Source organism: Oryzias latipes, chromosome 21 (assembly GCF_053564925.1).
Source record: "Oryzias latipes strain Hd-rR chromosome 21, Olatipes_Hd-rR_3.1".
Lineage (NCBI taxonomy): Eukaryota > Metazoa > Chordata > Actinopteri > Beloniformes > Adrianichthyidae > Oryzias > Oryzias latipes.
This window is the reverse complement of record NC_136257.1, coordinates 6006200-6029917: the sequence shown is the minus strand read 5'-3', so window position 1 is coordinate 6029917 and position 23718 is coordinate 6006200. Positions and strand designations below refer to the sequence as shown.

The 23718-nt window shown below is 42.8% G+C and overlaps 1 protein-coding gene across 7 annotated transcripts in view; it reads right to left on the bottom strand.

The window, feature by feature from the left end:
- Nucleotides 1–5181: 5181 nt before the first annotated feature.
- arhgef49 (Rho guanine nucleotide exchange factor 49) overlaps nt 5182–23718 on the bottom strand; it is a 60866-nt gene continuing 42329 nt past the window's right edge. For 5 of the 7 annotated variants that reach the window (XM_020713066.3, XM_078939847.1, XM_020713067.3 and 2 more), the window contains 6 exons: nt 21729–23407; nt 14981–15188; nt 13315–13522; nt 10552–11141; nt 9079–9224; nt 5182–8786 (listed from right to left, as the gene is read on the bottom strand). In XM_020713066.3, coding sequence (XP_020568725.1) covers nt 7955–8786; nt 9079–9224; nt 10552–11141; nt 13315–13522; nt 14981–15188; nt 21729–23347 — 3603 coding nt within the window. In that variant the 5' untranslated portion in view covers nt 23348–23407 and the 3' untranslated portion in view covers nt 5182–7954. The remainder of the gene's footprint in view (nt 8787–9078; nt 9225–10551; nt 11142–13314; nt 13523–14980; nt 15189–21728; nt 23408–23718) is intronic. The other 2 variants (XM_011489264.4, XM_078939849.1) reach the window with 1 other exon arrangement.

Here is a 23718-nt window from a genome sequence, read left to right as displayed (position 1 = left end):
TATTTTGCTTCTTTTTCTGAATCTTAATAGTTGCTCGAAGTACACTACCCACAAAAAGTTCAGAGATATGGTGAAAAACTCAGCGGTGTCGTCTACACACTGTTTCATTTCACAGATTTTTAGGATAGGGAGGCAATTGTATTGGGGTGATAGACACACCTCATGTTGTGTTTTCCACATAATGCTCTCTGTGTTCGGTGTTTTTTGGGGCCAAAACCAAAAATCTTTTTTAATGTGGCATCATTTTTAACATTCTGTGGATAAAAGCTGATTTAGCCAGTCCATCATTCAAACGCCCACGAACACAACGGTTAACACAACGTTACCACGCCACAGCGAAATGTTGGGCTGGTAGTAGTTGGTCAGATGTTTCAGGTGAACTTGGTTTGTCTAAAAGTTTATAAGACAGAACTACGGGCAGAGTTTGTGACAAACCCAGGAGTGGAGCCCCACCAGTGACAGACCCCAACGATGACCAGGGGCCTCATTTATAAAACTTTGCGTAGGATTTGCGTCAGAAATGGCGTACGGATGAAACATAGGACGTGCGTACGCAAAGAAATATTCGGATTTATAAAACCGTGCGCACGCACATCCTACGCATCTTTCCCTTACTAAATCACAACCGATTCTAAATGCAGCGCAGCTTTTTGCGGCTTCATGACACGCCCATATTTGTCCATAAATAGTCCGTGAAACGCCCACAAATGAATATTCATTGATTGCGGAACCATGGCAAACACCGAGAGGAAATCAAAAAAACGTAACTTCACTCAATGTGAAGTAAAAGTTATCGTTGGCGAGGTGGAAAAGAGGAGAAAAGTGTTGTTTGGAGGGCACAGTGTGGACATTACTAATGCCAAAAAGGCACGTGAGCGGCAAACGGTGGCGGACGCCGTAAATGCTGTAGCCTCACAACCATTCGAGGTTGTGAGGCTACAGCGCTCCATCGGGGGGGGGGGGACACCGGAGCGCCAGATGCATGCGCCGGGGGGACCGGAGCGCCAGATGCACCGGGTTACACGCGTGGTTCCTCCGAGTGCTCCTCTGTAACGCCGGGCCCAAAAGCCCGCAGAGGTCCAACAGGACGGCTGGAGGAAGTCAGAACCGGCTCATAAGCCACTCGTCCTCGTTTGCCAGCACGTCTTCTTGCTGTCTAAAAATGCGTTCACTCCGAATTCTTCCATTTGCCACATCTTCTAAGAGCGTAAGATCAGCCATTGTGCGTCATTACGCATTGTGATGGGGCATTTTATAAGCTACAGATGGATGTCGGTAATAATCCACGTGGAAATGCCAATGGGAAATTGGTCTGCGCAAATGTAATTTCTTGTTGCTTTCTGAATGGTTGAGACATACGCCATACATTGTTTTATCAAAAATAAAACAAACTAAAGGCATATGCATGAATACCATACTTCCATAGCTTATGAAGAAATGTTTTAATATGAAAACAACTTTCCCCAGTGGATAATTAGTACGTCCGTCCGCACGCCCACACCTTTGTCTGCTCCTCCAGACGGACACACTGACGAGAATGTCAGTTTTGTACATTATTTCGTTCTGTTAAATATATTATTTATGAGGATGAATTGCACAACATGCCAATATTGCAGAACATATTTCACTTTTCTTTTTCCAAATAAGTGTTCATTTGAATTTCTGTTGTAATTTTCGTTTGATTGTTTTGTTTGTTTCACTGCTGATCGATCAAACGGGTGTTCGTGTAGGCTGTTAATTGTAAGACTTGCTTTGTGAAGTCTTCATGTTATTTCTGAGAGGCAGGATTGTCATTTTCACTTTCACGTGTTTCTTCCATCTGCCGACGGTGTCGCCGTTTCTCATTTCACCCGTTTTTGTGCGTACGCCTGGGTCAGAGCTTGCGTGGAGGACCGCACATTTTCCCGTCAAGTTTGCTTTTTATAAATCTCAACTATTGCGTAGAGAGTGGCGTACGCCTTCTTTTGTGCGTACGCAACGTTTATAAATGAGGCCCCCAGAACCCAAAGACCGCTGCATTCAGACATGGTTTAGCAAGCGCCACACAGCTGCAGGCCCGTTTACCAGATGGGAAGGGCACAAGGGTTTCCAGTCAAACCATCCACAACCGACTCCACCGCTTTGACCTGAACGAGACGACCGCTGCAGGTGACTCCACAGATACAAAGACACCGCTGTGAATTTTTGCCGTGGACACAAGACCATGTGACCTGGACAATGCAGCAATGGTCTACCGTCCGGCTCACTGGTGGGTGTCGGGCCACCTTGCACAGAAATGACGGTCTTCAGCGTTGCTGTAGAGGCAGAGGTGAGCGATACCCTGAAGTCAACATGGTCCCCAGGGTTAGCTTGGTGGAAGAGAAGCAACATTTTGGGCAGGCATCACCAGTCAGAGCAAAACCCATTTGGTTATTGTAGATGACCCTGTCACTGCAGGTTCTTAACCTCAGAGACACCATCCCCCAATTCCGCCAGCACACCCCCGACTTTCTGCCAGCAATGACCCCTGACCTGAACCCCATAGAGGAGGTCTGAGACACGCTGAAGCAGAGACCGGATTATTGGACTTCACCCCCAAGTGACCGGGCAAAACTTCATACAGCACTTGTGGAAGAGTGGAACACGTTGCCTCAGAACAACATCATGAGGCTAGAGAGAAACGTGAGACGCAGTAGCGGTTTTAGGCACGGGCCATACGGGCGATCGCCCGGGGCGGAAAAATGACGGAGGGGCGGCGCCAGCGGCTCAGCCCTTGTAAAATACTTTGTGCAGCACTATTGGTTTTTTAATATCAGAGTTTGTAACAGCCTGAAACCTGGTGGCGCCCCCGCCCCGCCCTGCGCTCCCTCCTGTCTTTGAGAAGTAGACGCAAATGTGTGTGAGAAGGAGAAGGGAGGGGGCGCGGGGTGAAGAAGGAGAAGGGAGGGGGCGCGGGGTGAAGGGTGCAGGTTGAGAGGCGAGCACGGAGTGCAAAACGCATGCGCAAACCTGGCTGGATCTTCTTCCAGGGGGGCGACGGTCACAGGCCAGGGCTCAGTGCTTGATGAAAAAATAAAAACTGCGCCGCCATGTAGCGAATTGGCGTCCCTGAGTGCAGCTGCACGCGCTCCCGCTGTAAATGTGTGACGAGGGGGGGGGGGGGGGGGGGCGCTTCGGGTATAAAAAAGGTATAAAAAATCATGTTTTTTTGGTTATTTTTGTGTGAAATGCCCAAATAAAAAATGGGAAAACAAAACAATGTTTTCACTAAGGTGACAGTTGGTTTAGTCGACAGACTTGATGCCTTTGTGAGGACATTTATGCTAAATGCAAAAACATCTGAAATATGAAGAAAAAAGGTCAAAGCTGGTGCCCAATTTAGAAAGAAAAGAAAAGAAGAAGAGGAGAAAAGAGACAAAGAAAAGGGTATTATCGCATAGCTAGATGCACGTTTTCTAAATTCGAATGCTATCTGCCCTCCAACAACAACAACGTTGCAGAGGAAAAATCTCTTGTTTGGTCTATCATGACCAAAACTGAAGTAGGCCCAAATATTGTAAATAACGTCATTTTTAAGATTTTCTTCTTAAATGTTTGCTCTGTCTTAACTTGTAACATTAGTTATGATTCGTGTGTCTGTCTGCTCTGCTTATCACAAAGTTTTTGTTGTGTTTTACTGTTGTGTTCATAATGTTAAATAAGCTGTGATGGTAGCATGCGGCTGCTGCTGCAGCTGCAGTTAGCTTTTCAAAACTCCAGTTGATCAAGTCATACCTGAGATCACCAATGTCTCAGGAGCGACTCACTAACCTGCTGTTGTTAATATCAATCATGCAGGGGGGGGGGAGCAGATTTCATATGATGACGTTATTGACAAGCTTGCATAAAGGATGGCCACAAAGGTTAGGTTTTAGTTAGTGTTGTCTGTTCTTAGTGCTGCAGTTACATTTATTCTAGTGTGTTATTAGTGTGACTTGTAGTTTATAATATTTGCTTTTAGATTATTTATTTGTGTTTGATTAAATATTTCCTAACTGTATTTTTGCCATGCTGATAGTCTTTTAATTTTTGTGTTCCGATAACTGTTATAATGCAGTGCAGAATTCTGATAAACATCTTTTTTTTTATATCAATTTCTTAGCTTCAGTTACAATAAATGGACAAAGTGACTCTATTGGGGGGGGGGGGGGGGGGGGGGGGGGGCAGAGGAGGGTCTCGCCCGGGGAGTAATTCAGGGTAGAACCGCCACTGGTGAGACGTCACTGTGAAGACATCATGGCAGCAAATGGTGGAAATACCTACCATCGACATAATACATCTTTTTATTTGGGTTATTTTCATCCTTGTCATAATTTGGGGGTACTAAATATTAAACAAATTAAAATTGTGTTTTTCTCCTTTATTTTTTGTAATAAAAACTCCATCAACCTGCTGCAGCTTGTAGCCAGAACCAGAAAGAAGGAGCCCATTACTCCGATTTTGAAATCTTTGCACTGGCTCCCACTCAGCTTTAGGATCGATTCTAAGGTTCTTTTTTTAGTTTACAAAAGTTTAATTGGAACTGGCCCCTCATTTTGATCAAATCTACTTTTAGTTTATGAACGTCCCAGAGCCTTCAGGTGCAGGTCTGCTGGTGGTCCCAAAGGTCAGAACTAAAAACCTACGGCGAGGCCTCATTCCAGCACCGTGGGCCTCGCAGGCTGTGGAACAGACTGGCTGAGGATGTGAGGGCTTCAGCCACTGTGGAGTCTTCAAGAAAAAACATGAAACTCGTCTTTTTAGTAAAGTTCTTTCAGTTTGTCCACATGTTTTCATTTGATTTTATAAATCTTAACAATTATTTCGATTGTACTGGTTGAATGTGTATGTGTTGGTTTTTTCATGTGTTTTTATTTATTTTTATTATTATTAGTAGTAGTATTTTTGCTCTGTTTACCATTTTAAATACTATTGTTATCTTACTAATATCTACTTTATTACGGGAAGCACTTTGAGATGCTCTGTAGCAGGAAAAGTGCAATAGAAATAAAGTTGAATTGAGTTGAATATCACGGGGAACTCCAATCTGTGTAATTAAAATTCAGTCCAAATTGGAAAGCACTCATGTCAATAACATTATTCAGAACTTATTGTCAGTAGTATATATATACATTTTGGTAGTCAGAACAAAGTTTTGAGTAATGCAAAACAAAACAAAGTCAAGACTGTTTAAAATATTTTAATATTACTCACAATAAATTACATTGGGGAAATAATACATTAAGCTTCTCAAACATAAAAAAACATATTTTACTTTTCAAAAATGGTTTAACCTGCTTCCTCCAACGGCACAAATGTGTGGAGATGAGCAAACCTGGCCTCCAAAACAGTAATCCAGCTTCATTTTCTGAGTGCTACTTTATAACAGATGTACCAGTAAATAACAGTGTAACGGATTTTTACCCACAGTTGTGCAGGATAACATTTTATGAATAAAATATGATAAAGTGCCTCAAACAAAGAAAATCTCAAGTAAAAAAAAACAAATGTTGGTAAAAACTAAGGAAGAATATGAAAGGAATGATTATTTGCCTGAAAATGCGTCAGGATTCTGCATTTCAGAGATCCGTGCTACTGTGTCAGAACTAGTAGTCAGTGTTAGTTAAACAGTAGTAAAGTATCAAGGCACAACAGCTCTTTTCTAGTTCACAGACCACAGTTAAGAAGAACTAAACGTGAAAAAGCAGATTGAAGTTTTGGAGCAAGTTCCTTCAGTTAGCAGTTTTTTAACATCTATGGTAAACATCCAATAAACTCCGACTGTCAAAGTCCAAACCTTTCATTGCTATTTAAATGACAGAGCTGTACACACAGTGTACATAAAGAGAATTATTTTGACTTTTAATTGAACGGAAGGAAAAAAAAAATCTCTTTGGAACCAAAGTAAGAGTTTGTGAAGTTATTTATGGGGTCCAATCAGTATCAGCTTAAAGTGAATAAAAAAAAACAGATTGTAAACTTAAAAAATTCTCAATTTGAAAAACAAATAAATACATTTGAAAACAGTTTCAAATTCTGTTAAGATTTGAAAAAAATACAATTGTTTCTCTTTATTTGGTTGTTTTCCTGTTTCTCTTTCTTTGTTATCGTATCTTCCTCCATTTTTTCTTCTACAATTTTTCAGCTTCCATTATTCAACTATTCAAACATTCCATTCCAGCTGTGAATTTTGGTCCTTTAAATCCTTGAATTTTTTAAGATATTCCAGGATTTTAGCCTTCATTGAAATACATGGGGAATCCTTGGTGCAGAAGCTCTCTGGTTCAATGCCCGGCTCTGGCATTTTTCCACAAAAACATCTTTTGTTATTTGTGCTGTTTTCACTTTATTTATGCTCAACTTTGACCATTTATTCATTGCAATATAGCATTCAACCCTGCATTTTTTTCTGGAAATGCATCACCTTATTGTTTAAAATTAAAGGGCATATCGAAAATGAAAAATATAAAAAGTAAATTTTAAGCTGAAAGAGAAATATTTAAAATTTGAACAAAAAAACCTATACGTTTTTATTAAAGTTGAAAACTTTAAGCCTAAAACTGTCACAGCTGCTGTTTCTCTTCACTTTCAGTCCTAAATATGCAGTATCAAATCAGCCTTTTTGTTATTTTTTTTACATAGGGGCGGCGCTTTGAGCCCATCGGCTACTGGGACACGATTCCCACTGGGAGATGGAGGTCATGGTGATGTCATTTCTGTTCCAGAACAGCCTCTGTTGTTGGCGCCATCTGTCTCATCATCTCTTCTCTGATGTGGCGTACACTAATGCTAATGCTCTCCCACTGTCACCAAGTCTTTCATTTGGTTACACTTTTTCTTTTTCAATTCAACTTTCAAATGTAATATTGTCTTTTCTAAATTTTTCAAAATTTTCCTTAAATTTAAAATACGTAGTTTTTTAAATTCGCAATATCACCTTCAAGTTTGCCATGTGCACTCGCGAGTTTTGGATTTAGAATCTGGTTTTTATTCCCTTTAAACTGATCCTGATTTGACCCCATTGTTATTGTCCAGGTACAAATGTGTGTTTGTGTAATGGTTCAGGGTAAATAGTGATCAGAATACAAGGCTTAAAACCTCTGCTTTTTTTTTTTTTCCACAGGACGAGGCGGACTGGAACCTGAGCTCGAAATCGTTTTCACTGAGCTACAATAATCTACCCGACATGGAGAAGCTTTGATTACGAAGCGACACCTTCCAGTTAAACGGGACGCAAGTCTGAGTAACAGGGATGTAGGATGAGGAGCGGGCCACCAACAGGAAATTCTTCTGAAGGGAAATGCATATTAAGAAGCTACTTTAACTGGCCACAATTATTGCTGTTCTTTGAGTTCTGTTGAACACAGTGAGGCTGCAGCTCTGTTCGGCTTAAGGGAGACGGTTCCGGTTCCGCTCCGGCAGTGAAAAAGTTGCTGTGCTGCCAAAACTTGTATGAGGCGGTACGAGGGCAGCACTCATACAGGAGGTGGGACAAATGAAAACACTGAGAGCAGTCTACATCTGCTTGAACCCAAAAAACAAAAATAAAATAAAATAATGTGAAGTCCCCAAATGGCTTTTGTATAAAAAGTGACTAAAATTTGTCTTTTTGCGTTCAGTCAGGCTTTTATCAGACACACCTTAAGGAAAGAAAGCTGTTTCTCAACAGTCTTTACAATCAAGACCGGCGAGCACAGCCCAGGTTTTTGGTTGTCCAAGAATCTTTTACTGCTAAAAACTAGATTTTTGTTTACAATAATTTTTTTTCGACAGCATGGTGAGCTTCCGGCTTTGCAAAAGTGCTTCACTTTTGTCACACCTCTGCGAGACGTTTTTTTCCGTCTACTGGAACCTAACATCAGAACGGCGGTGCTACTCGAAATGTTCCTCCTCGTTTTTGCTGCTGAAGAATTCAAGTTATGTACAGTCTGACAAAGATGTGTGAAGAAGGCGAGCCTCAGGAGCGCATCTGGTTTGTGTTGATCATAATGTTGGGCAAAGCGTTCCGCCTCTTCCTCCAGGTGCCCAAGTCCCGAGCGTACCGCTTAACCTGGTGGAACCACTGCTGGGTGCGAGATTTGTCAGAGGCGCGGAAAACAAACGACTCCCGCCGAATGTCGAGGACTTCGAAAGTGTCCTCGCAGTCTGGGTCTGTCGACACCACGCAGTTTCCCAGGCGGATAGGCTCCCTCAGAACGGTGAACTTCCCGCTGCTTTTGTCCTTGATCAGAACGAGAACGCCATCCCGAACGCTCTCGCCGACCCCTTCCCACTGGTCCCCCCTTGCACCCTGATCACCCTGTCCCTGCGCCTCGCCATCCCGCTGCGTCCTGACCATCAACAGACTTTGGACGTTCTGGAACTTGAGAGCCCTGCAGCCCTTCTTCACCCACTGACCGTCAGCCGGCTGGGAAAACTGCAGCGGTCCCTCCATGACGAAACGCGTGTTCTCCCTGGCCCAACCCACCGTCTTCATGGAGACCTCTCGCATCTCGATGTTGATGACCTCCCGGTTCTTGCGGCTGTCGCGGCGGAATGAGCGCAGCGACCAGGTGACCCCGTTGCCCTCCTGCTTGGTCTTCATGTTGATGTGTTCCAGGTGGGATTCCACCCGGCTTTTGGCCTCACGGAGACGCGCGTAGTCGGGGTGACATTCAGGGGTGACCTTGATGATCCGGCTCAACAGGAGCGGGTATTTGGTCACTCTCTGGAGGGGCGCCATGAGGAAGGAGCGCAGGTTCATACGGCGCAATGCCGTGTTGTCGTTCTGGGAGACGTCCAAGAATATTCTGCAAAAACAGACAAGATATTCGAATATCTATTTTAAGTTGAAAAATATGATAATTGAAAACCAAAGAACAGCTTGAGTCATGACTGAGCTGCTTCTCAGTTGAAGAAAAAAGTGATTCATTGCAACTCAACCCTGAAAATAGACTTTCCTCTGAATAAGTGATAACACACTGTCTTTTCCATTAAGAAATACATAGAGCCGCCGTGGCAGGAACAAGAGAAAGCTCCCACAGCAATTTCTCTGTCACACGTGGCAACAGCAAGAAGAAGAACCTTAAAGAGTGCATGCACCTGAGCAATTCCTTCTCTTTCTCCAGCGTGTTCAGCATGTTGACAGAGGTGGACTGCTGCAGGCAGTAGGTCTGAAAGGCCGGCAGCATGTTGACAAACTCCAGGAAGATTTCACCGATGTAGACGGTCAACAGATCGTCGTCGCCCTGAAATCCAACACAAGAAGGAGTTTCTTAATTGTCTGCAGATCTGCCAGAAGAGGTTGGAGGGAAGTAACATGGTAATTGCTGAAGTGACAACAGGAGTTAATGGCTGACGGGCAAAATATTTGTTTTTTATTTGCAGTTCTCGCAAACGAAGAAATGTATTGTATGACTTTTTCCTTTCCAATTTTTGCTTTTAGGGATTTTTCAAATTAAATGAAGCGTGCATGTAAATAAAACTAATAAAGTTTTACTCGTACGTCTGTTTTTTTTGGTAGCCATTAAAAAGTTCATGCGCTCTTACTGTTAAGTGATGCGGTTTTAGAAATCAAACTGGAGCTGGGACCAGGGTTAGCCATTCAGGTCACAGAAATGAGATTTTTCAGAACTATATGTCCATTGTAGGGGCTGCACAGTGGGGTAGTGGTCAGCACTCAAGACCCTAGTTTGAGTCCCAGCTGTGACTTTCTGTCTGGAGTTTGCATGTTCTCCTTGCTTTTATCAGGGCCTCCCACAGTTTAAAAACATGCTTTGTAGGTTAATTGAAGATTCTAAATTGTCCCTAGGTGTGTGTGTGTGACCCTAAACAGACTGGTGATCTGTTCGGGGTGTACCCAACCTTTCTCCCAGTTGGGTTGACTCCTGCAACCCCGTGACCCCGTAAAGGATTCAGAAGATATTTAAACTGTAATCTGCAATGAAATTTCAAGCGTGGAAAGTACATTAATTTATTTGTGTTTATGTTTATACGATCCGCTTCTCCTGGCGTACCCACTGGTATTTTAATTATGGTGATGCCATTTTTAGCCTAAATTAAGAAAACTGTGTTGCTTTCATCACTCCTGCAGGAGTTCATTAGAAATTCACCTCTGAGTTGTGGGCGGGACTGTTGCTGTGGAGCAACCCCGCCCTATTTTTAACGTCACAAATCAGCAAGTTTTCCAACAACATTTTTTATCGTCTGTTCCTGATTCACAATGATTTGGATAAAGAAATATTCAGTAATACAATTTTAAGCTTAATTTTCATTATATATGAACTCGACCATCAGAAAAATGCCACAAGAACATGCTAAAAACCACCATTTTCACTGGCCCGACTGGACTCGCACTTGACAATAGTGACTTCCTTTTCTTCTGTAAATTGTTCAAAACCACTAACACACAATGCAGTATAAAGTTCGACTGAAGGCTTCCTGCAGCTTTGCCTGTAAGACTCCACCCTGCAAAGGCTATTTAGTGGGTTGCTGTTTATAAAATAAGAGGATGAAATGCAAGGATTATGGGTTTAAGGATGGTGTTAAGGTGCTTGTGAGAGCTGTGTGAGTCACCTGGTCAAAGGCCTGATCGATGTTGTCCTGCAGGTGTTCAGTGAAGCGGTCGTTAACATCTATGAGCTCCTGCACGTTGCTGAAAACCACGCCCAGCTGCTCGGTTGTCAGCAACCCAGCACTCTGCATGGGACAGTAGAACTCCTCTTTGATGATCCGAAGGTCCTCCCCGTAGCTCGACTCCGTGTTCAGAAACTCCAGGATGGCTTCCTTGCGTTCGATGCGCAGCTTGGAGCAGCGTTCGCACATCCGCTCGCCTCGCTCCTTACAGGCCCCCTCCCTCTGCCCACAGTCCGGACATGGCCTCTGGGCTTCCCAGGCTCTGAGGGAAGCAGACGGTCGCTTCCAGGTGCGGGACAGACCCGGCCCGATCCCGCTGTCCACCCTCTCCACCTCCGCTCCTCGGGCCCTGCGGTGGCGCCGCGGCTCGCTGTCCTCCTCCTCCCGCTCATCACTGAGGCCCACCACTCCACTGTCTGCACTCAGGCTGCTGATGGTGCTCCACCGATGCTGTCCGGACCTAGTCACACCCAGAACCGCCTGCCGCTCCTCACCAGGGGGCTCTGAGCGACCTCGGATTGCAGCCGGGGCTAGAGAAGAGTATTTCATTCACTGTTCAGGTCTTATAAAAGCCGTGGAGGCTAAAAGGAGCCGCAAAATGCATTCCTGTTTAATATGAAAAGCTTATTTGCCAAAAAGAGGACAAAACAACAAGTGTAATTGGTCCTAAAAAGGTAACTCTGTACGCCAACAGAACACAAAGGCCTTTCTCACATGCAACACAAGTCAATAGTGTTGAACATATGACAAGGAGGCTGCCTGGTAATGCAAATCCTAACAACTACATGGAAGGGTTTGAAAAATCAATAATACAAATTCGTTCAGACAATGAAATTTTAATTTATCCACCCCATGAGTCAATTTTTCTACATCATTTCTTTTGTCTCCAAAAAAACCTTTTTATGTAAGAATTTGTCATTTTATTTTTCAAAAGTTCCACATCTGTTCATCTTAAATTATTTAAATGGAATGGAAATGTGTCTAAAGAATCAATGTCTATTCCTTTTGTGTCAAATTCAACGTGAATTCGGAATCGATCATTTTAAACTGAATTGATTCAGACATTTGGCAGTGATGCCTGAACAGCTGCGCAACATAAATAATCGGGGCGACAGTGGCTCAGGTGGTTGAGCGGGTCGTCCAATGATCGAAGGGTTGGCGGTTCGATCCCCGCTCCCACCAGCCAAAATGTCGTTGTGTCCTTGGGCAAGACACTTCACCCTCCTTGCCTCCAGTGTGGCTCCACTGGTGTGTGAATGCGTGAATGATCCCGGTGATGGTCAGAGGGGCCGTAGGCGCGAACTGGCAGGCACGCCTCTGTCAGTCTGTCAGTCTGTCAGTCTGTCAGTCTACAGATGTAGACATCTGTAGCTTACCATCACCAAGTATGAATGAGGAGTGAATGAATAATGGACATAATGTAAGCGCTTTGGGTGTCTTGAAAAGCGCAGATAAATCCAATCCATTATTATTATTATTATTATAAAACATTCACAAACGTAACATTTACTCACATCTGACCGTCTTATCTGCTAAGAATACAAATGAGCATTTTTTTTCTTCCGTGTCAAAGGGAGATCATTACGGCCATATTAGCATTTGCCATTTTGAATGACATTCTGCAGCCAACCTCCCGTGTCTTCTGTTGACCGGAGGAGCATGGGAAGCATTGGCAGGAGGAAATGTGAGCGTTACAGCTGAACAGGCACATGCTGGGTTGCGTAAGACATGTGCAGCAATCATTTTAAAACGGAGCGGACTGAAATGTTAGGCTTAGCTGGAGGCTGATTCAAGATTTGGGGGAGTCACCTCGTCTGAAAAGGTGAAGGGGGTGAACTGAAGACACTTGACAGAGCAGAGCTGTGGCTGCTGTTCGGTGAACAGCAAACCTGACGCGTTCATCTGCCCCGGAAACAGAATTACAGCTTGTTTGTTAAAAATGAAAATGGGCTGTGAACATATTCCTGTGCTGATTAATAAGGGCCCGACAATGAAAATTACCGTAACACCTTGATGTTTGAATTTATTTCCAGCTATGAGAAAAATGTCCCAAATGATTTTTCTTTAAAGTAGACCCTAAATGAAGGTAATTTGGGAGCTGAAGTGGTTTCTTGCATATTTGCATCAAAGGGTTAAAGCCATTTGACTAAAATTTGGTCATATAAGTTGTTTGAGCTGATTATCAGACATGAGTCATGACAGATTGGCGTCAGAAATGTAGAGAAAACTCATTTAAAAAGAAAAATCTTCGCATGTAAACTTCATAAGAGCTTTCTGGACCTCACTGATGAGCAGCTCTGAGCTTTCTCAACTCAGTTTCTGAGTTTGGAGTCAATGATTTAGCTTTTTGGAGAAGATTCTTAGCTCTGAAATAATCCAGAAAATGCCTGGTCATGGTTTACTGTTTAAATAAAAACTTTAGTCACACGGCTTTGCACATGAAAGATAGAGATCTGCCTTTTTACTGAATACAGAGTCAAATTTTCCTGTTAAAAAAAGAGACAAAATTTAGATTTAGTTTGTGGGTTTAAAAAATATTTGACTTAATTGTTTTCTGTCATTTTTTTTGCTCTTCTCATTTCTGAACATTTCAAGAAAAAAATCTTCTTTTATTCTTACATAATAGGGTAAAGCTTGTGGAGATAAAAGAAACATAATCCCCCCAAAAAAGGAAAAAAAAAATCAGATTTCTCTGGTGCTTACCACTGTCTCTGTCTCGGTCTCGCCGATGGCTGTGGAGTCGTGCCGCGACGGCGATTTTCATCTCCAGCTGTTTGCGCTTGGAGGCGTCTGCTGGCATGGGGTCACTGTAGTGGGGTCGGAGTCGGCACTCGCGCTGAGCTCTCACCGTCTCAGCCGGCTCATAGGCTGCGTCTGAGCTGGAGCGCCTGCAGCCCAGGCTGGAGTGCTGCTGGTTAGAAAGACATGTGCGCATCAGTCAAAGGTTGCGTTGCTATAGCAACACGGGGAAACTCTGAGAAGGGGATCTGGTGAGAATGACGATGAGAAAAGACTGTCTACCTATGTGTCTGAGAATGGATCTAACTTGATCGCAACGAATCGATTGCAGATCTACTCTAATCCTGGTTTGGAAGACTGAAAATGAAGACACTGGTAAATGGTAAATGGCGTATACTTATATAGCGCCTTTCTTCCTACAAGGACAAAGCGCTTTACAGTCACAGACCCATTCACCCAGTCACACACACATTTACTCACACATTCAGACACTGGTGGCGGCTCCGCTGCCAAACACAGGCGCCCGCCCACCACCAGAGGCAAGGTGGGGTTCAGTGTCTTGCCCAAGGACACTTCGACTCATGGGCGTGCAAGGCGGGAATCGAACCTGCAACCTTACGATCATGGGTCGACCGCCCTACCGCTGCACCACGGCCGCCCAGAAATGAAGACACTCAATAAACGTTGGCCCAGTCTTGTTGCAGACAGCAAACCCAGCTGCGCAACACATTTAAAAAAGGTGAGCATGACACAACTAAGCTGGCTTTTCCAGAGCCGATGACGGGGATTCCCCAGACACTGCAACATCCGGAACAGACATGCAGCCCTCATGTGGTGCATCAGTCCCCAGAGAGTTTACCTGCAGAGCAATGCTCAACAGTAACCCATGTCTTCTCGCTGTGGAGGCATCACCAGGACCCAACTCCTACGAGACAGATCGACTGGCTTCATGTCAGCATTTCCTACCGATAACACAGATATCCAACAGCTGAACATGCCTAAAAAACGCAGGGAGGTCTGCAGGGCTTTAAACCAGCAGCGTGAAGCACGGCATGCCACAATCTCCCAAAATGAAGGAGAATAATTAATATGCTACTCAACGATTGCACCAAAACGGAGCAAGACTGCACTGCGACTCGAGCGCTTAAAAACGAAGAAAGCGAGGAAGCAAACGCACCCCGACATCCGCTTTCTGATCACCGAACATGGAAGGAACATGCGAGTCCAGTCCGGCTCCTCAGTGCCACAGACGCCTTAAAGGTAGCACAACGCTAGCTGCAGCTGAAGAAGGTGTTGAGCTGCAGGCAGCCGGCAGAGAGTTACCGACACAGCATCACTGCTCCAAGTGGGGGAGGCTTAATCCCCCTTTTTCGGCTTGCTCACACATGAGGCTGGAAGATGGAGCTCCCCTCTTGTTCTTGTCTAAAGAAATACCTCTGCATAGGGATGTGCGGGTGGTGTGCATTTGTGGCGCAGTCCCCTTGCTTGTCCCAGTCATCCTTGAATACCATTAGGTTCATGTGTTTGTTTGCAGCAAAGCAAACAGAGGCCGATGCAGAAAGGATGGAAACGTCACAAAAAAAGAGGAGAAAAAAAAACATCCAAAACGTGGAATAAAAAGAGTCCTTACACATTCTCCTGCTTCCTCTCTTCCTCTTCCTCCTCCTCCTCCTCTTCCTGCGAGCGCTTCGTCGTCAGCCTCGGCTTTGCAGGCCGCTGCCGACGTTGCCATGGCAACGGCGGAGAGCTGACAGCCGTTGGAGGAGGCGGTGATGTCACACCCTCCATCACGGTCACCTGACAGCCTGACGGGGGCCTCAGAGATCTCTGCACTGCAGCTGGTGGGGGGACGAGGGTGCAGAGGTTAGATGTACAGAGATTGCCAGGAAGTGAAGAGAGAAAGAAAATCAAAGAGCGCAAAAACCAGACATTGGATGTAAGAAAGCAGGAAAAGGGGAGGAGAAATGTACTTTCAGAGGGAAAGAAACAGTGAAAAGAAGGCAGAAGAGGTTTGTTCAAATTTTAATGCTGGTGAAGCTTTTTTTTTTTTTCCGCAAACAGCATTCCTGTCAATCATTCCTCCTCAGCTTCTTCACGTCAGCGTCCCTCATTCCCGTCTTCTTCCGAGATCAATATTTCCCATCGCTTTATTGCCCCCGCCTCTCATCTCTTCTTCAGGGAGAACAGCAATTAGGCTCATCGGCTGACATTAACACCTGACCCTACCCCCCCCCCCCCCCCCCCAAGCCACATGGGCAGCTCCTGCATGCCGCCACACACGCAGACGCCAAACCGTTAAGACTGAAACTCCCATGTTGAAAGTTAAACGATGCATGTTTTTCCTGTGTGGCTGCAGCAGAGATTTTTTTATTTTAGTGGTTGGAGAATTTTTTATTATCTTTACTAGCTTATTACTTACTTTGACAAGAGTTTAATGGTGCCGCGTAGTACATAACAGATTGGAATTTATTGTCAGTTAGCTAAAAATTACTGTTTGGAAAAAATAAATAAAATAATCAATAGATGTGTTGTAAATCCAACCGGAAGTGCTGAAAAACCATCAAAAACAATCACTTATTTTGACTACGGTGCCCCTGAAGTGTGAATCACACCAACAAATCGCTGTAAAAACCATATTGTTTCACTTTTTTGATTTCCATAAATTACTACTCACAACATTTCCTTTTTATTTCGTTTAATTTTTTTTAGAATTGTGTGCATGTTTCTGGAATTTTGTTTTGATTTCAAAATGTTTTTATTATTGTTGGCGTTATTTGCACTTCAGGTCCATCGGACTTGACCCCTTCCAATGAAACTCATTTGAACCATTTTTATTTAATCCTATTACCTATTATCAATACAAATTTAAGGTTATATGAGTTATTAATTAGCCCTTTAGATTTTGAGATTCTGCATTTACTTGTTTGTTTGTTTTTTCCTGTAAATCCTGTTAGCTCAGCAGCTTTATTGGACCCAAAGGTCAAACTCATAATGGAGTCTCAACATTATCCGTCTGAGGCAGAAAGAAACGAGCTGTAAATTCTTAAAATATTGACTTTCCTCCAGCAGTTGTTTTAGAAACAGGAGTCTGGCGGTTGCTGGCTGGGTTGGTGGATACAAACTGGACAAAAGCTCATTCCGTCTCCTGGGATTTCATGCAAAGTAATTTTTTTTCTCATTCATGCATCATGCAGCATTAACAGTGCACTACCCTAAAAATCGTCTGCCATGACTCCATTCCTTCTGTTTTATTTCCATATTTTTATGCTGTTCAGATTCAGAACGTGTCCTTTAACTGTACATTTTCGCTTGTAGGATCAAAAGTATTTAAATCAGAGTTTTCAGGTTTCTTTCTTTGGGGGTGCAAGTAGATAAAAAGCCAACATTCAAAAATGAATTTAATCCAATTTTCTGTCTTATTTGGAAGTTGTTGGCTTTTTTTTACCTTTCAATGCTATAAAAATGCTCCTATTTAAATGAATGGATGAGACTGATGCACAGTTTAGCTCCATCTTTGCAAAAACAGGCCCATAGTAATACGTCAAAAATTCTTAAAATTTGAAAACCTGTCTTTAAATAAGCAATAAATCAAACTCTTTTTGAATTTAGGTAACAGTCGATATTTTCTGTTCATGTTTTTAAAGGAAGGCTTAAGACCTACTTTTTTAATTTAGCTTTTAGTTGAATTTCAGTAATTTAATTGATATTTTAATTATTTATGTTCTCTTTTTACTAGTTTGATATATTTGTATGTATATACATTTATTTATTTGTATTTGTTTATTTATTTTTAATTTTTAGTTAAACTTAAACATTTTATATATCTACTAAGGTTTATTCATGTTTTTTCTTTTGTTTTAAATATATTTTCATTTTCATTTTATTCCTTTTACATTTTACTTGTACTCATCCACATCAGTGATGACTCTTCTCAGTGAATGGGGTCGCTGCAGTGGGATCTCCCAGTTCGGACTCTTTTGATCAGACCTGGGGGGTCCTGTGGTAGTGGACTCTGTGAACTTGGGTGGGGGGTCACTGATGTGGACGTGTCCCCAAAATATCATTTCCCCACTTCAGTACAAAGCAAGGTTTCTACACGCCATAATCACTCTTTTTATCATGGTGTGTGTGCATGTGTGTGTGTGTGTGGGGGGGGGGCTTGTCGGCATTGTTTGTCATGTCATTTTGTTTTTCAATTTGATTGTATTTTATGCAAAGCACTTTGAGGGACATGTGTTGTAAAAGTGCTATATAAATAAAGGTTGATTTGATTTGATCCAATAAATCTAATAAGACCTAAATGTGTTTTGTATGTGTTACTGCAAAAATTCTAAATTCATGAATAATTATATGAATTGTTTTATTCTTATGTCTTGGCTCATTTTTTATTTTTTTAATCAATGCATTTCTTTATTTCTGAAATTAATTTGATGATTTTTTGTTGTTGTATCGTCTACAACCAATGCTTGAAATGAACCCCCAAATCAAATAAAAAAAAAAGCAAATTAAATCAAATCAATTCAAAGAAATCTGCCAGTGGTGTGAGAAAAATTGCCTTACCAAGGATTCCTATTATAAGAAAACAATTCTAGTCACTAAGACATGTTTACTTTGCTATTAAAAAACTTTCTCAGTAAGGTAATTTTCTTGCAAGGCAGAAAATATTATTCCTTGAAACAATGATCGTAGTGCAAAGTTTTCACAACAATTACTTTCAATATGAGAGAGGACCGCTCTGCCTCCAGAGCCGCAGTCTCTCAATTAGCTCCCATTGTGCAATAAATTAAAAACGCCAATCTAGCAGATAAAAAGGCGTTTGATATCTAAATCCAGCTGAAGGGACAAAAAGGCCAATATGATTACTGCAGTTTCGATGATGCAGCATTGACGGGGGCCATCGGCTTTCTCTTGGACAAACTGCAATTTAAGCGGCATCACCGGAACACAAAGTATTAACTGTCACACACAAGGTGATGCACGAGGAGCAATAACCCGAGGTTTAATTCATCAGCAAGCCGTTTCGTGTGATAAATCACCGCTAAACGCCCAAGATGTGACAATAAAGCCAGCCTGGCTGTTGTTGGTACCTAAATACATTTCAGTTAAATTAATTCAAACACACACAACCTCCCACTTTTCATCCCCAGTCATTTAGCTTTGATATGTTAGACAGAACATGGTTTACACTCCAGGAATACTGCAGCTAAAATGCAGAATGTGTCACATAAGCCATCCAAACAAAAGCTAAATGTTGGTAGCCAAACACCCCAGAGTGCACTGATCACACAGAATAGCGTGATGTTTAATTAATGAATGTTCAATGGAAATTCACAGCGCCTCCGGTTGAGTTGAAATCTCTAGAGAGCGAAATGTTGCATTGTGGGTATTTACATCTACTGCTTCACTGTTACAGTGAATATCGATGGCGGCTACAAAATCACCAAAGTGGGATTGGATTTATTGGTCAAAAAAACATTTAACTTTTGGTTGGACTTCCATGAAAGTTAACCGCTCAGGGTTTTTATTCACATCTTCATGCACCGTGTTAATCGTGCACGAAAGAATATTTCATATTTCAAGTTTTTTTTAAGGTTTTTGTCGACAAGATAAAAGCTTTTGGGGCAGCAAATATCTTCCCCAGGAGTCCCATTTCTGTTTCCTTCATGCAGTAGACTTATAGACATCCATCATTTTCTCAAGCACTAGAGAAAAAAAGACCAATAGTCAGCAGAGACTGGAAAGCTGAGTGGAAATACCCTCCATCACCCATCTATCAGTTTTCAGCTGGGATCAGTTGAAATGTTTTGCTCCTGTACTGTCCAAACAAACAAAATCTCCTGAATTCGGCGTCCAGTAAAAGGTTTAACTCTGCCCTCCAACACGCCCTTGTTTGTTTCCTCTTGATCAGGAGGAAACGCAGTGAAGTGCAGCCTGCATTCATTCAGCAGACAGCTCACACAGAGAGATGGTGGCAGTCCTTCAGCCTTCCTCCCACCTCCAGTCTAGTCTGTGGAGCCAACCCTGTTAGCTCCAACAGCTGTTCTCACTACAGCACAGATAAATCAATATCACAAAAGCATGAGAGTGCTGAAAAAGATGGATGTGCGCACGGTGGTGGGCCATTCTGTTATAGCAAATTACACAAACGCTGAAGCACATGATGGTTCCCTTCTGCAGCTGCAGACGGACTCAGACCAGGTTATGTTGGCAGACATTGAATTAATTCTGCTGCTAAAATAAAACTTTCAAAATAAGTCATCTTTACAACTGATGAAATGTTTGCAGAAATGTTCAATCCTACCAGATAGATTCTAATAAGACAGACCATGAAAGGAAGAAGTGAATTTCTTTCACTGCAAAAATGGAATCTTAACAGAGTAAAGACTTGTTTCAAGAAAAATGATCTGACTTTCCGTCACGCAAGAAAAATGATCTAACCAAAAAAGTTTTTCCAATAGCAAAATATCCTTAGTTTGAGAAAACATATATTTTTTTCTTTAAATGGGAAATTTTTTTTAAGACTATTTTTCCCTATTGGCAGATGTTTTGGCTTATTTAAAGGAATTTTTGACAAATTTCTAAGGGGCTTATTTTTGCAGTGCTGTAGAGATTATTATTATAATAAAGCTTTTAAACCATGTGCATGTTCAGGCGGAGACTTTTCAATTCGAAAAACCAAAAACTGTTCCAGCTGTGTCTGCAGATCCTGCATTAGCATGATGTTGCCCCCAGAGGTGAACTAGATTGCTGAAATATTTAGTTGTCAACCTTGGCATGCTAATCGCCAATTTAGACATGCTAATGTCCAGTTAGTGGAGGGTCTGATCTGGTTGATGGTAGTTTCTGACTGCAGGATGAGAATCTCCTTGAAAATCATCTAAATACAAACAGTAAAAGCAGGAAAATAAGACAAACTGAAGTCCTATAAGTTAGAAGGAAATGTAAAGATGTATAAGGTTGTAAAAAGGATTGAGAAAGGATTTTATCCTTATTTCAACAAAGACTGGGTTAGCTTTGAATTCCACGACAACATTAAATGAGAGCACTATGTCACGATTTTTAAGACGTCTCCCCAACTCCATCCATCCATGCATCATCCATCCATCCATCCATCCATCCATCCATGCATCATCCATCCATCCATCCATCCATCCATCCATCCATCCATCCAGAGCCAACCTTGCTTGTTGGGTGAAGGTGGGGTACTTCCTGAACAGGTCATAGGTCTATTGCAGGGCCGTCTCCACCAACTTTGATTTATAAGGGAGTTTGTTCGGTCAGCAGGTTCACTTTTAATACAACATCTGTATGTTAGAGACTTAATCTGTTTGGGAAAAAAAATGCAAAACTAAAATCTGGTAAAATGACCAATATTTCAAGGTGCAATGAAAAGAAAAAACATAAACATAACAGTGACTCTTGCTGTTCCAGTTTGCTTGAGTTTGACAGAAAAATGAAAAATGAAAAACTGTTCTCTGAATCACTTGTGAACGCCAGGCAAATGTTTGAATGGATTTGGTTTGTTTTTATTAAACTGAGCAGGCAGTACACCGCAAAAATAGAGATAAGTCAAAAGTTCTTAAAATTTGAAAGAAAAATCTGCCAATGGGGAAGTAAATATGGTTTTACCAAGAATTCTTATTTTAAGAATGAAATTTTATTCACTAAGACATACTGTAGTTTCTCAGACTAAGATTATTTTGTTGTTGAAAAACTTTCTTGATAAGATTATTTTCATTGCAAGAGAAAAATAAGATTTTTTTCTTGGAACAGGGGTCATTTTATTCTTTTAAGATTCAGTTTTTGCAGTGAAATTTTATTTTTTTAATGTTCTTGTGGCAACTAAGATATTCATTTATGAAATATAATTTCATATATGTACAGTTATTAAATTACAACAGTTTATTTATTTTGTGTATATATTATATATTTGTATTATTGTATATATTTTGTATAAATATTATATATTTGTGTATATTTATTTTATTTTATATTTTTTATATAACAATCTTATTTTCTTTTAATTTTGACATCAGTCCCTTTTAAAATGAAATGCACTCTGTCAATAAGATCCTCCTACTGCAGCAGATTTATGAAAAATAAATCTATGCCTGTAAATGCAGTTTTATAATTTCCGAACTTTTGCTGAACAGAAGACAAGAATAATATGATTGATTAAAACCGTTACCATCCCTTTGCTCAATTATCTGACATCTTAAAATCTAACATAAGCATTTATTTCAAAGCCAAACAGCCACAGTGGAGGGATGAAAGAGCTGCATGGGGCTCCAGAGCCTCAGGTTGCAGACCCCTGAACCAGGCCATTTTTTGGTTTAGAAGCCTCTAATAGTATATAGTCTGTTCTCCTCCTCACTGACCTCTTTTTGATGAGGTCCAATGCAGATCCGATGAGCCCATCCTTCATCTTGTAGATCTTGGCTCCATAGCTGGACAGGTCCGTCCCCTCCAGGAGCAGCGCCGGGCAGCAGCTGGAGGGGCGATCCAAGGCGTCTTTTCCGGGTGGGAAGGGGATCGACCCAGATGTCTCCAGACTGCTCCTCCTCCGCTTTGTGCTCCCGCTTTCTCCTCCTGCAACTTTTCCCTGTGTAGTCTGGGGCTTCAGGGGTGAACGTGGAGAAGGCCCTGTTCTGATTGGAGAGCTCGTGCTGGTGACAGAAAGGAAGGAGGGGGCGGGGCTTGTGGTGCAGCTACTGGTTGCTGTGTTGGAGGGAACTTTTTCTGGTGAAGCGATGCTCTGCAGGCTGCCGTCACAGCTGGCTGTCGTTTCACCTGGAGTCTTAATGCAGTCCACCCCTTCAGAATCCTTTCCCTGCTCTCCACTCTGACTCAGATTTTTTTCTTTAGAAGGGAGCATTTTGTCGTCCGAAGCTCCTCCTTCGTTTGGCAGGTCACGTTTTACCAATTCCACAGGAGCGGCTTTGGAATCCCCCCCTCCCTGTCTCATCCTCTTAAACTCCTCAAATGTCGGGATGTGCAGCCGTCCCACAGGAGGTCGGTGGCGCTCTGGCGCAGAATCTGCTCCACTCCTCTTACTTGTGAGGTTGTCCGTTGTGTAAGATGTCTTCAAATCTTGTGAGCTGGATGGAGAGTCGCAGAGCGCCAAGTTGGGGCTGCTGTTCTGCCGCCTGAGCTGCAAACGCCTCAAAACCTCCCGCTTGATCTCGTCTGGGGAGGTGCGTGTGATGCCCATTGGCCTGCACCCAGGAATGTTTACGTTCCCCTGATTCACACATTCTCGTTCCACAGGTGTGGAATTGGAGATTACCTGAGGGCGTAGTGGGAGGGGCCTTAAAGTCTCAGCAGCTGATCTTGCACTCTGGAGACGGAGTTTATCCCTAAGGCCCTTCCTTGCATCCCAATCGTCAACCCCGCCTGGAAAGAGCAACTGAGGGAAGAGTGGCAGGTCTTTTCTGGGTGGCCCTTGTCGAGGATAAAACGCTAAGCTCTCCGGATTGGGTACCAGCCCCTGAGTTCCTAGAACAGACCCATCGGGGGGTCCGTCATACCAGTGGCTGCAGGAGGTGTAGCGTAAAACAAATTCATTGTCCACGCTCCTGCAGGTGGCCGCGCTGAGTCTGCACAGGCCGGAGTCTGCCACAGTGTTCCAGTTTAGGTTCTCCATGCTCCTGTAGGGTCTGCCGCAGCTGCTCTCATTGTGAACATAGGGACCTGGGACCAGCGCGTGTCCGGGATCCACGCCCAGAGGGATTTGCCTGCTGGAGCAGTACCTGAGTCCCAAGTTAGTCAGCAGTGTGCTGCTGTTGCACCTGGCCAGCAGTGAGTAAGGAGGTCCCTGGAGACCGTGGTAATGAGGAACACTGGGTCTGTGTTGGGGGAACGGGGACAAGGGGTCCGGGGACAGGGGGAGGTTGGCAATGCAAGGCTCCATGTTCAGTGGAGAATGAAAGCCAGCGAGGGGAGCAGCGGAGGAGGTAGAAGGGTATTCACATGGTGGGGGCGGCTTCACATCTGGCATGTCTGCGTGCAGACTGAGGGGCCCTCAAACACACCGTCGGCAGGAGCAAAGTTCTGGAGCCTGGATGAAGGGAAAATAAATGAAGACAGATGCTTAATAATCCAAAGAAATGATCACAAACAAACTGTAATTAGGAAAAAAATGAAGCCACTATCTAAGAGTTTCAGAAAAAAATGCATTATCTTCTATGTGACGTATACCCAAAATGTATTTTTCACCAAGCCACTGAATTGTTTTTCCCTCTGGAGTCTTATTTTAAAGACGTATAAAGTAACTCAGCTCGGTTTAAATTTGACACCCTGGCCTCTGAGTTCCTCAGCTCAATGGAAGATGATAAAGTCCTCACACATAAAAGAATATCGGATAAGCAC